Source organism: Cyphomyrmex costatus, unplaced genomic scaffold (genome assembly GCF_001594065.2).
Source record: "Cyphomyrmex costatus isolate MS0001 unplaced genomic scaffold, Ccosl1.0 scaffold741, whole genome shotgun sequence".
Classification (NCBI taxonomy): Eukaryota; Metazoa; Arthropoda; class Insecta; order Hymenoptera; family Formicidae; genus Cyphomyrmex; species Cyphomyrmex costatus.
The window spans coordinates 65,893-78,512 of record NW_017280313.1 but is presented as its reverse complement, the minus strand read 5'-3'; the positions used below and the strand labels follow the sequence as shown (position 1 = coordinate 78,512).

Genomic DNA, 12,620 nt, shown 5'->3' with positions numbered 1-12,620 from the left:
GCTGAAAATCTATCAGCGTCGCGGGGGGGACTACATACACAGTATATAAAATTCACATAATAAAATAAACATTAACATCCAGTTTTCAAGACTCGAATGGCTTTACACTTTCTGTTGATTTTAATAAATCATACGAGTCAATCATAATTTATCTTTCATATTTTCATTTAATTGCTTATATAATTCTAAAACTGTGTAGGTGTATTTAAACTTCTTTAAAGTCAAAAATTTTGCAAAATTCTCTAATCATTTCCCTAACTGTTTTCAATTTTTTTCTGACATTTTCCTGATTTTCAATTTTTTAGCAACCCTGTAGAATTTATCACGGGCTTCGCAAACAGACGCGAAAAATCAGGCCCCGTGTCTTCACGGTATGCTTACGACGACGCGTGGAATTGCGCGAGACATTTTGAGAAGCTACCGAGTTACATAAGTTACGCATAACAATCTCGTAATGCTCTCATAGCATTGTCTTCTCTATTCATTATCTCATCAGTGCAGAAAATTAAACTCATTTCAAAATGTCTTATTTTCGCGTTCGCAATAGTACTCATAATGCTTCTCGCGATCTTTCAAATTTTATAAGAACTTCTCTCAGATTATACTTATTTTTCAGATTACCAATAAAATAATATACACAAAAATAGACGGAATTAAGGTATTGGTAATATTATAACTGATAATAACTTATAATAAATCCACTTTGTTTTGCTTGTGTATAAATACGCAAAAATCATAAAAAAATCTTGCAAAATCTTATTTACGGAGGAAAATCCATCGAATATAATTCAGGAGTCAGTCAAGTGGAAACGTAACAAAGCCTATTGCGCGAACAAATTCGCGGTCGCGCTCCGTTTGAAAGTAAGTTGGATCTTTGCTCGCGCGCGTGGGTCATTAATCCCATTACGACAGAGTAATGCGAACTGATTACCGCGATTTCATTATTCGCGCGTACATACATATGGTATACAATATCGCTGCCTTTGGCAGCGATAATGTCTGGCGTTAAGCCTATAAAATATAGCCTAGCTACTTCGAGTCTCGACGGACTTTGGTGTTCCGGTGGAATCTCTCCCCCATAAGGTACGAGCTGATCCCGCCTGATGTCGCAAAAATGCGTGCGTAAGCAGCCCTTCGCACGATATTCCGCGAAAAAAAAGAAAATACTTCTTTTTGCGACACGATCGATATAATTAAAGCACGATCGAATCAGCGATGAATTCTCTCGCGTGGACAGCTGATTAAAAAGGAACAACATGAACGCGCGGTTTAATCTGCTCGCTTGTTACGCCAGTAGCGCGTTGCTCTTATTTACGTACGAATTTCGCGGCCGTCTGGATCGGTTCGATAGCGATCGCCGATGCGCGTCGCCGATTAACCGCAAGGTAGCAATCATCATCGTGCGGCACAGTTGCAATTAGCATTTTACGGAGGTGGATTTTTCTTCGACAGTCTCGCATCGCGACCTTAAAAGCCCACATTAAAATAACGTATAGTATATTAAAGAACAGTAATTCATTGCGCATCTTTGGCACGGACAATAGGAGAAGATTGCGATTTTTAACGTAAGGCGGAGACACTCATCCTTACTATTTTATCACAGAGATTATCTCAGCCAACTATATTTCATTCAATTTCATTTACGTTCGTGAAACTACTTACAAGTTGTTAATCTATATTATAATATAAAAGACACTTGTGTGGAGAAGAAGATATGCATTGCAAATTATTTTTAAACAGAGTTATGGCAGTATTTTTTCCAATTTTGGCTTTTTAGTATAAATTGTATAAAAAATGTGCGAAACTTTTTATTTTTATAAGAAATTGTACAGCTAGAAGAAAAAAGCTATTGGAACTGTTATTATTTATTTATTAATATTATAGATATCCAAAAATGAGATCTGCAAAGTCAGCATGACATTAATATAGAAAAAAAATAATAACGACAGTAGCGCGCTTTTAGTTCCTTATAAAAATAAAAAAGTTCCATATTTTTTATGCTGAAAAACCTAAATGGCGAATCTAGCATGATACTCATCTCCTCTAAAGTACAAACAAAAGATAAATACTTGCATTTTTAGGTATACAGATCCCGTTAGTTCTACCAATTTGAAAACAAAATTCCAACAATTACCGCAATATTAATATTAACTTTGTACATTTTCTAATCAGTTTCATCTCATTTATTAACATCCGTTTCGCGTTGCACCAGCCAATCTCCGATGGACACAGAATTACTGTTCCAATTTATCCTTAATCAGATTTGCCTCTCGATGGGAGCCACAATCATCACTTTACTGCGCGTCGTTTCTTCTTTACGCTTCTTCTTCTTCTTACGTTTCGCCCTAAACGATGCCTTGGGGTCGTGCGCGATCGATTCGCGGCGATGCATCAACCGCAAGAACACCTTGTAAGAGCGGCCGTGGTAGCGCCGAGGAACCCCGCCTTAATTTATACTCACCCCGTGCGCCGATCTATTAATCGCGGACCGATTGTGAAGCGTGGTGAATGCGATCGGCCGGCCGCGACCGGCCGTAATTATAATTATCCCGACTATTTGCAGCAGCATAACTCACGACGACGCGTGGTGTAAAAACGCGACGTGCGATCGTTCCACGGTCGGGGACGATCATAGATCATTTCGGCGGTCGTTATGGGACGCGCGATCGTTGTGATTAATGCGTGCACGCGCGCCATAACACGGACATGAACCCGTTTCTCAATTTTATTGCAGATTACACGGTTGCAATTACACGGCTCGGGGTGAGAGAGTCATGAAGGAGTAGTAAAGAAATCGCATATAATTCTTCATAAATCTTATAAAATTCAAGAAAGCAAATTTCTGCTTGAAAAAAATTAGCCTGAAAAAAATTGATCCCTCTCTTTCTTCAATTTTTGCTCTGCAAACCGTCCCACTTGAAGATATCATTGAGCTGCTGCTTGATCCGATCATTTCAACAGCTGTTCAATGAACGCTTTATAGAAGAGTGCAAATACTCGCGTGCGTGCAGATTAATTATCCCAAAATCGCGCGCGGCAACAATTGCGACCGAGCGAGAAACGCCCCTGCGGGATTAAACACGCGCACAAATACGAGTCGCAACCCCATGGCACTTCATGTTTATGTTCGCCCTCGGATTTTTTTCTCAAGGTCTCCTTGTCGATCCGGTTGCGCTGTTTACAGCTACGGAACTATTCTAGTTACGATACACTGAAACACAATCCTACTACTGCGTGGACAACAAAGGGAGACTTCGGGATTAAATTGCATACCCGGAGGCTACTCATACTATTTCAGTGCTGAGCATCAGATAGAAAAAGAGGTAGAAAAAGAGAGAGAGGGAGAAGAGAACAGGAGGTACTTAGTCTCAATTAGCGCAAAGTCCATAACCAATTAGAAATTATGTAATGATTACGAAAAATAATTATATAGCACTGCAGAGAGTATAAACTTACGAATTTTCATGCTACAACTTTTTCAAGGAGGGGGAAGCATAATCAAACATATTCACATACAAAAAGAATACAAGTGTAATTTCGACTTGCTTTTTTAATAATATATAATTATGCTATTTATTTACTATGGAAAATGTTACGTAATAAAAATTAGCTATAACAGAAATTTTGTGTCAAGATCTAATCAAATAAGGTATATCGTTATTTCAAATTATTTTTGTAAACTTCATTACAAACGTGACTTATTTTATTTTCCTTCTTTCTTACTTGACATATTGATGTGTATCTCGATCGTGCCTTTATTATAGCGCGCGACGTAATATCGCGGCGCGCTCGTTACTCCTCGTTGCTCTCTATCTTCCATTTAGGCGCGTATCCACAAGTTGCCTCCTTCGACACATACACCAGAGTAATATCCATCCCGAAGATTTTTATCCGCTAGTATATTGCGCAAACCGCTAATAAATTATGCTCGCGCAAGTCGTTTAAATGCACGGTGCCGCAGCGAAATGCGCGATACTTCGCCTTTCACCTTGCTACGATAATGCATTCTGTCGTGGCTCGGTCGGAATAACTGCCATCGTATATTATCGTATACTGTATTTCGAGCAACAATTATACGGAAACGATTGTCAAAAATCAACCGCCGAGGTCCGTCGAGGTTTCTCGCGATTACCTAATATGTATAATAAGAAGTGAGTAAAAATCGCGGCGCTATATCGTCTTTTTATGTCGTTGTATAAAAGTGCTCGCAATATTTTGCAAATCATAAGAATATATAAGAGTATAAGATTTCTTTTTCATAAGCGTTTGTCGTAGATGTACCTATATAAACGCAGCGTTGTCTCTAAAAAAATTGTCCTAAAAAAATATATATGTAAGACAGATTTTAGATAGTATGTGTTTATTTGTGCGTCTACGACAATAGTTTGTGAAAGAGAAATCTTCTTTGCTGATACGTATATTCTTGCAAGATAGTACGAGTACTTTCTTATATTATATACCATACATATAACGTTGTAAATCTGAGAGAAAGAGAGAGAGAGAGAGAGAGAGAGAGAGAAAAAAAGAAATCAAGGTAAAGATATTAAGGTCGTTTCTTTTCGTAAATCAGATGTTCTCATGAAAATAATAGGTATTAGAAAGCGTTTTCCAAGATTTATTTCAGCAATATAACTCAGAGCTTTATAAGACAGATTCTATGTACCTATACGGGTCGAAATCGTCGTTAAAAGCATGCATATTCGCTACCAGGTTCCAAAATAAAAAACATGTTTTTTAGTACAGGAGTCGTACGTTTTGATCTGGCAATTTTTTGACAGTGCATCGATTAACTTGAAATTTTCACAGTAGGTAGGGAATAGCCTAAGGATCAAAATCTATATAGGGCGCTTTCACCCCGGGGATGATTGTCACCCCATCTCGGGGGTGGAAATTTTTTATTACATTTTTACCACAGGAATCGATAGAAAAACTAATTCTAAGCAAAAAGTGTTCTATACATTATTTTTGTAAAATTAATACTTTTCGAGTTAGTAGGGACCGAAAGTATCAGTTTTTCACAGAAAAAATGACCATTTTGAATCGGTTATTCACAGCTAACTCGAAAACAATGCATTTTATCAAAAAAAAAGTGTAGAGAGCAAAATTGTAGGTTTTACAAAAACAAAGAAAATGCTTGTTTTATAAATTTCTGTATGACCAATAGGAACCGAGCTACGGCTTCTTAAAAGTAAGCTCTTCTTCGTCAAACGCTAAATTTGAGAGTTTCAAAGTCAAATAACGGGAAAAATATGCATTTTTATAGAAAAACTTATAGAATCTTTTTTAAAGTATATAAAAAGACCTTTCTTTTCCGTTTTTAGAAAAGTCTGTAGCATAAAAATTGAGCGAGTTATGATGAAAATAATGTCGGTCCCTACTTTTTTCATCGAAAAAAATCAGCGAAAACAACCCCTAATTACCACCCAAATTAAAATTAATCGTTGCCCTTTTACAGTTGTCTTTATTTATGTATTATTAATACATTCTATGAGTTTGACCGGTCTAGAATGCTTAATTTTGAAAAAATTGGAGGTAAAAGTGAAAAACGAATTTCTGCAATTTCGTGAAGAATGCCCTTCTCTTCAAAATAAGTCCAAAACTACTGGAGATACGTAAAAAATGCTTCAGTATCAAATTGTAGCTTTTTTAATTCCAAACATTTACCCTTCTTGTACATTTTCTGTACGACAAAAATTAAGTGAGATACGGACGTTGAAAACGTGTATGTATATGCGAGCACTACCTTGCTTACATTTTGTATACTACGCGTTAGACAGTTACATACTCACATCCATTCACACTCGAACACATATACCCATAGAATATATCTGTGTATGTACACACCTGCCTATATGTTCCTTTTATTTTTTTTTCTATTTCTATCTATGAAAGTAGTTTTTAAGCATTGCAGTGTCATAAGGGGTGGTTTTTAAGGGTTAAAAAGTTACAAAATGAAATTAGTAATATTTTAAGCAGTAACATTTTAAACTTAAAACGCTGTGATAAATTATTGATTTTTTGAGGGTAAAAAATTTTTTTTTTTTATTACAACCTTACTAGGGGTTGATTTTTAAGGGTTGAAATATTCTGAAATAATGTTCCACAGCGTCAAACAATTATTATTCAACTCATTTGAACCAAATTTTACTCACCTTAAGCTTTAATATATAGATTTATAGATTTTGTCAATAAGGGGTAGTTTTCACCCCTAAAAAATGAAAAGCGCCCATCGGCATAATATTGATTTTGATCCTTAGGCTATTCCCTACCTACTGTTACAATTTCAAGTTAACCGATGCACTATATCAAAGAATTGCCAGGTTCTGCACTATTCGCAGCTTCGACTCCTGTACTATTTGTGATAAAAATTGATTGTATAGAAATCAAAAACGCTTCAAAAATTATAATATTGTTAATCATATATCTACCGTGATTTATAGAAACGGTTCGGTCCTGGGACAAGCTCTCGCAGTTGATACCAACGAATTCAGTGTACGAGAAGCAAGACCCAAATGCATCACCGTCCAGCAACGAGGCTGATGCATCGCTGGCGCCGAGGGAAAACAATGTGATGATGGACACATCGAAGGAGGGAGGCGATCATGAGAAAGAGAAGGAAGGGGAGGAAAAGGAATCTAAGCTGACGTATGACGTCGAGGAATACGAAGATGAAGATAAGCACGAAAAGGAAGAGCTCGAGGAAGAGCTCGAGGAGGAGGTGGAAAAGAAAGATCTTCCTGATACTGAGAATGGCGCAATGAAGAAAGAGAGATCTCCACCGGAAACTAGCAGCGTGTCGAATACTGAAGCGGGAGACAAGGATGGGGATTATCTCGAAGATCTCCCGACGAATCAAGACGACAATACGTATTATTATTATGAGGAGTACGAAAATGGAAATCGTTCTCGATACGACGCCGCAGGTAAGATTCGGTCGTATCAGACTATAATTGTTTATTTCTCTTCTCGCACGATTAATAATCGTGAAAATAATCTTCGTATATCATTAAGTTGGTATTTTGTAAAGGTAAATCAGAGCCTTCTTCAATATCTATGTATGTACCTATACTAGCGTAAAACAAATGGATTCTGCAACCGCATCTCAGTTTACTGTTCTTAAAAGTGAGAAAAGTATTTCCGTTCCGTTCAATTCAAATATATGTATATGTGACATAAAAGTTTATTTTTCCCTATATTGTATTTTATAAGAAGAGATTTATTTTTCAATTTTTTCGAATATAATCTAAATAATTTGTTTCTTCTCTCATTTTAGAAGGCGAAAATCTCGATTATCTAGACACGGAATCCGAAGAGGAGGAAGTCACGCCGGTGAACTCGTCAGAATCGGAACACAGCGCTCTAGAAAAGAGAGAGGAAGACGTCTCGCATGAATCGACTTCTAACTCGTCGCGAATTGTCGAGAAGGAAGTTAGCAGCATGAGTAATCCGATATCGTCGACAGAGTTTGAGCAAGGCTCGTCCATGGAGGGTAGCGACAAAACGTTCACTACGCTCGGCACGGGATCCAGGAAAGAGGATCCTGAAAATGTCTCCGCCGAGATCAGTCCTATTTTAATAGGTGGGGCTGTGGTCTCCGTAGTGACTACGAAGAGTGTGGTGAACGGTACAATATCGGTACCGACGACGGCCTCACCAGCTACCACAGAGCAAGTTCCGTCACCACTGTCGTCGTCATCACCCGAGATAACCGACGAGGAACACCCAGAAGTGACTACGGAAGACTCCGCGAGAATCCTGGCCTCCGTGCAGACCAGCCGCAGCATATCGGGCGCGCGCTTTCTGCCGTTTCCGGTGATAGATCGCGTGGAGCAGGTTGAAGCGCAGAACAAAAAGACGTTGCAACCACCATCCACGGAGAGCATCATTGATAAGCTCGATTGGGCGCAGTCCAAGTTATCTAGCGATCTTCTTCCAGCGGCCATCCTCGGCACCGGTGGCTTCCGAAACAACGGCAATACGTTGCAACTGGATGTGTTAGCCGAGCGAGATCGCACCACGACGACGGCGACGACTCGCAGGAGTTTTACGACCACGGCCAAGGTACCGGTCATCGGCAAGTTCATACCACGACGTTACAACGACAGAAAACTTAATCACACCAGCACTAATACGGCAAAACCGCGATTTGAAACTACGCTTGACACTCTGGAAGGTTTGCTGCCTCGAAATTACATGTTGAGAGGAACTACTCCGAGTGCAGTTTCCAAGACAAATTTCAGGTTGGATATGTATAATATACATTTTTGAAAGGTTTTATAAAATTTATATTTTTGCGAGTATTATACACACTATTACATTTTAGATGAATAATAAGAAACGATGAATTTTGATGAATAAACTTTTTAATTATCAGTAACAAGAAAAAAAAGCGCTTATTATCATAATTATGTAATTGCATAGATTAATCTAGATTCTGATTTAACGAGTTAAAAGCTATGCGTTTAATGATAATTATTTTTCTTCAAGGTGGCCTTCTTCGAAACCAACGACATCCACGGAAACAACAGAGACAAAGATCACATCGACGACACTACGAGCGACACCTAAAACTAGCATTGTTGTCCAAAATATTAGTGCATTCCTGCCTTCAGGATACAAATTAAAAAAAGAAGATGCAGTTGTCACGGAGAGTTCCCTCCTCAGCGAAATCCTCGCCAAATCTAAGGTCGACATTTCGTCTCTCTTACCACTTGGCTATGACAAGAAGAAAGTCGAGGAAGAATCCAAGTCAAGAGATACCACAACGTCGACGACAACAACAGCAAAAACGATAACAACGAAAAATACAGATATCTCTCAGGAAAAAATAGCCTCATCTATCCAGGATCTTTTCGCGTCTTCTAAAGTCGATATTTCCCCTTTGTTACCTAAAGATTACGAACAAAGAAAGAGAGACTTTGTTCCAAACAGTAAAGCTACTGGTGACGCAAACAGCGAGCAGAATACGACAGTCACAGAACGAACTGATTCCGAGTCGCCTACTACGAAGAAAGCCGGTGGCTTGAAGATTGTATTTCCCAGTAGACCAGGCGGTCGCAAGCCGATCCAAAAAATAACCACTCCGCAGACACTACGTGGAGATGGTCCAGGTGCGATAACACCAAAAATACAAAAGGGATGGCCGACCCGGTAAGCTAGTCCTAGTTACAAAGTCAGATATTATTATTATTATATTATTATTATTGTTGTTGTTATAAAAAGAATAGTTTCCTTTAATACTAGAAGTACCAATGTTTCTTACTCGTTAAAAGGATCAAGCGAATAAATTACAAAAAAATTTCAGAGCTACTACAGAGTTCACTGGATGGCCAACTCCGTCCACCACGCCGATCTCCATCGAGAAATTATTGGAGGCAGCGCGCACAGCTACCATAGCGTCAGTAAACATGTCGGTTATTCCCAGTACGAATGAAATCTCGAGTACATCATCATCGCCTTCGACGACGACGACGACAACGCCAAGACCGACTACTCCTGGTATATGCGATGATGAATGCGAGGTTGCCGGTACAATACGTATCATCGGAAATGCGACGTGGGTGCCAGAATTGTTCGATCGAAATACTCGCGAGTGGCAAGAACTTGCAAATCACGTGGAACGAGAAGTATATTCTTTGCTCAACTTGTCAATATCTTCATGAATTACGCCATTATGTTTAATTACACATTTTTTCAGATGAACTTTATATTTTCTAAATCCAGCGTTTTAATGAATTGGTACAAAAATATAAGGATCGATTCTTTCAGGTAATTTAGACTTAGTAATTTGAAGCATTAGTATCCAAATAAGCATGCAAGATGATCACAAGTATAATCATTATTATTTGCATAAATTAAATTCTTATGTATTATTTTTTATGAATTGTATTTAATAATTAGACATCACTCCATCATATTACTGACTCAACAAAGGTATTAACATTTTCAGTCAAGGCAGCATCCTAGTAGACTACTTTGTCGAGCTAGCTAATTTAGAGCAGAAAGTGAACACGCAGGAATTAAAAGTGATTTTCCATGACTCGCTCAGGACATACAATGCCAATCGATGGAATGAAACAAGTATGAAGGGTCCACTAAGGATGGGAATATTTACTATCGATCCTAAGTACACTGATTTCGTAGGTGCGTCATCTCAAATGATTTCTTTTTTCAATATTCTATTATTCACTATCTACATATCTTTTTTTAGTCATACCTAAAGTGAATATGCCGCAGTATATTGAGAAGGATGATAGATTGATACCTCAGTGGGCAATCGCAGTAATAGTGATAGGTGTGGGAGGTTTGCTATTTATTATCGTGTTTGGTGTGTCTGTGGTAAGTCAAGAGACTACCGTCCGAAGTTTTCGTATGGTTGTACAATTAGTAAAAATAAAGATAATGAATAAATTTATTTTTCAGCTTGTCAACAGGCAAAACGGATCGAAACTGAAGCCGACTATGTCGGCTATTTATGATGAAGAAGTAGTTAAGCACGCGTCGAGTCACAGGTCAAGTGACTATTCGAAACCAGTAGCTCACACGATATGGACCGATCCTGACGTTTCTTGGAATGACAAATCTTTCGAATCGAATTCTAACAAGGTGAACAAATGCGGAAAATCAATATCATTTCGATTGTATATTAGACATCATGTATTTATCCTGGACACGTTCCTTTTTAGATTTTGGTCGACAAATCCTTCCAGGATAAGAAATACAATATGTATGACAGTTGGCGATCCGAATGGAACGGTTATTATTACAATCCCTCGCATACGAGCAGCAAATACGGTTACGATAGTACTACGAATTTGTCGAGCCGTCATCATCCCGATTATGACACGAATTTCTAAACGGCAATAAACTGCAATTTCTTCTATCAATTCCGAAATTTTACTTATAATTTATTCGGTGTAAGTAAACAGACCTTAAGTGAACAACTACGAGAGACTCATCGGAATATTTACTCTATTTTTCAACGAGTGTTCATTTCGAGAGATTACCAACACATCTACAGTTCTCTCTCTATCTCGTGCATTTAGTATCTACCTTGTGTTCATTATTTCGCGATATCGAATTCGTCATTTATTCTTTAACTGTTTGCCTTAATAAGGGATTTGTTTATTCTAGTCAGAATAATAAGTAATAATATTGTAATCGGTCACTCTCCATCAAAACCGATACTATCATATCAATATATGTTTGCCGGATGTATTTGAAATTGCAGATATGAAAAATAGAATTAAGTGAAAAAAATGGTAATTACACAGACAACGAAATACTTTCTCATAAATGAAATGAGATATTGAGTAGAGATCAAATTATTATACATATATCACAATCCTTCTTATAATCACAGTTATTCGTACATACATTTAGCGTTACATAAAAAAATATATAAAATTCGTACATAATATTTTTCTTTTGTATACAGACTTAAAATAACTTACTCAATAAGGACAGTAGATTCCTAATAGATGAGACAGTTGTATCTTCCTGAGTGTTGATATGATGTCTGAGCACACTCAGAAGTTTTTGGTACAAGAACGATTGCCTACCCAAAAATATGAAATAGCATGAGCATTACTCAACATCTTTTCTTCCATGTTGTAATTACATAACGCTGTGTCCACGATACTAGAAATCAATCCAAGATCTCGGATAAAGAAAGAATTAACCAATCATATTGATCATGTGACCAAATGTTTCAAATGTTATTTGTTAATGCTTTCTTTCTCTGAGATCTCAGACCGATTTCTACCATCGTGGCCATACACAAGGCTTAAGAGAATTATATTCAACGGATATACGATTTTGAAACGTTATTGGCAATCAAACAAAAATGAATCTTCATTGATGATATAATGAAGCTTAAGGCTCCTGAATATCGGCGACGGCCATGTTGGAATTGTGACGTCATAGGCGAGAAAAACATATTAATTTTTCTTGCGTCCCATTTTTTAATAAAGACAATTTGGATAAATTTAAAAGGCGATATCGTACAAAAACACTTGTGAAAATTGCCGGAAACTGTCCTTTCCTCTTCTGATAGTCAGTAAATGGTCGTAAAAGACACGTAAAGTGAGTCTATTCGGGCAGAATCACACAGTTTAACAGCTGATGAAACGAGTGAAATATACGCTTTTACGTATAAAATTTCACGATAACTGCAGTTTCCGGCAATTTTTAGGACTTTCACGAGTACGAGGGAAGTCACATTTTCACAAATAAGCAAATATTGACGAAATGGCACGCAAGAAAAATTTTGTCGTCAAAACATCACTTTTTCACGCCTATTAGTTCAGACTTTTACCATGGCGAGGCCACAGTATATACAGTAGCGCAACTCTCCCGATTTTATGTTGCCTAAAATGGAGTGCGCATGCGCGAAATAGGCGAAGTACTAGACTGTGCTCTTTCTCTTTTCATCCTTCTTTCGCTCTGTCAAAACGCACTAGATTAACCTAGATTTATTTGCGTCACACTCCAATGAATGCATTGAAGTGAGTAAGAACTATTGTAGGAGCATGTTGGAGAATGAGACACGAATAAATGTACTAATGCAATAAAATAATCTAAACTTAATGGAAATTAATACAAATAAATTGTAAATATAT

General features: G+C 37.6%; 2 protein-coding genes across 2 annotated transcripts in view; one reads left to right on the top strand and one right to left on the bottom strand.

Moving 5' to 3' along the window:
• LOC108780805 (mucin-5AC) overlaps nucleotides 1-10,886 on the top strand; it is a 20,608-nt gene extending 9,722 nt beyond the window's left edge. Inside the window, exons 2-10 of the mRNA XM_018548620.1 lie at nucleotides 6,441-6,923; nucleotides 7,274-8,240; nucleotides 8,488-9,150; nucleotides 9,305-9,626; nucleotides 9,698-9,768; nucleotides 9,950-10,143; nucleotides 10,211-10,338; nucleotides 10,423-10,605; nucleotides 10,686-10,886. Of these exons, the coding sequence (XP_018404122.1) occupies nucleotides 6,441-6,923; nucleotides 7,274-8,240; nucleotides 8,488-9,150; nucleotides 9,305-9,626; nucleotides 9,698-9,768; nucleotides 9,950-10,143; nucleotides 10,211-10,338; nucleotides 10,423-10,605; nucleotides 10,686-10,856 (3,182 nt within the window). The 3' untranslated portion in view covers nucleotides 10,857-10,886. The remainder of the gene's footprint in view (nucleotides 1-6,440; nucleotides 6,924-7,273; nucleotides 8,241-8,487; nucleotides 9,151-9,304; nucleotides 9,627-9,697; nucleotides 9,769-9,949; nucleotides 10,144-10,210; nucleotides 10,339-10,422; nucleotides 10,606-10,685) is intronic.
• Nucleotides 3,716-12,620, bottom strand: part of LOC108780806 (protein SERAC1) — a 20,057-nt gene continuing 11,152 nt past the window's right edge. Inside the window, exons 15-16 of the mRNA XM_018548621.1 lie at nucleotides 11,454-11,557; nucleotides 3,716-4,132 (exon numbers count right to left, since the gene is read on the bottom strand). Coding sequence (XP_018404123.1) covers nucleotides 4,089-4,132; nucleotides 11,454-11,557 — 148 coding nt within the window. The 3' untranslated portion in view covers nucleotides 3,716-4,088. The remainder of the gene's footprint in view (nucleotides 4,133-11,453; nucleotides 11,558-12,620) is intronic.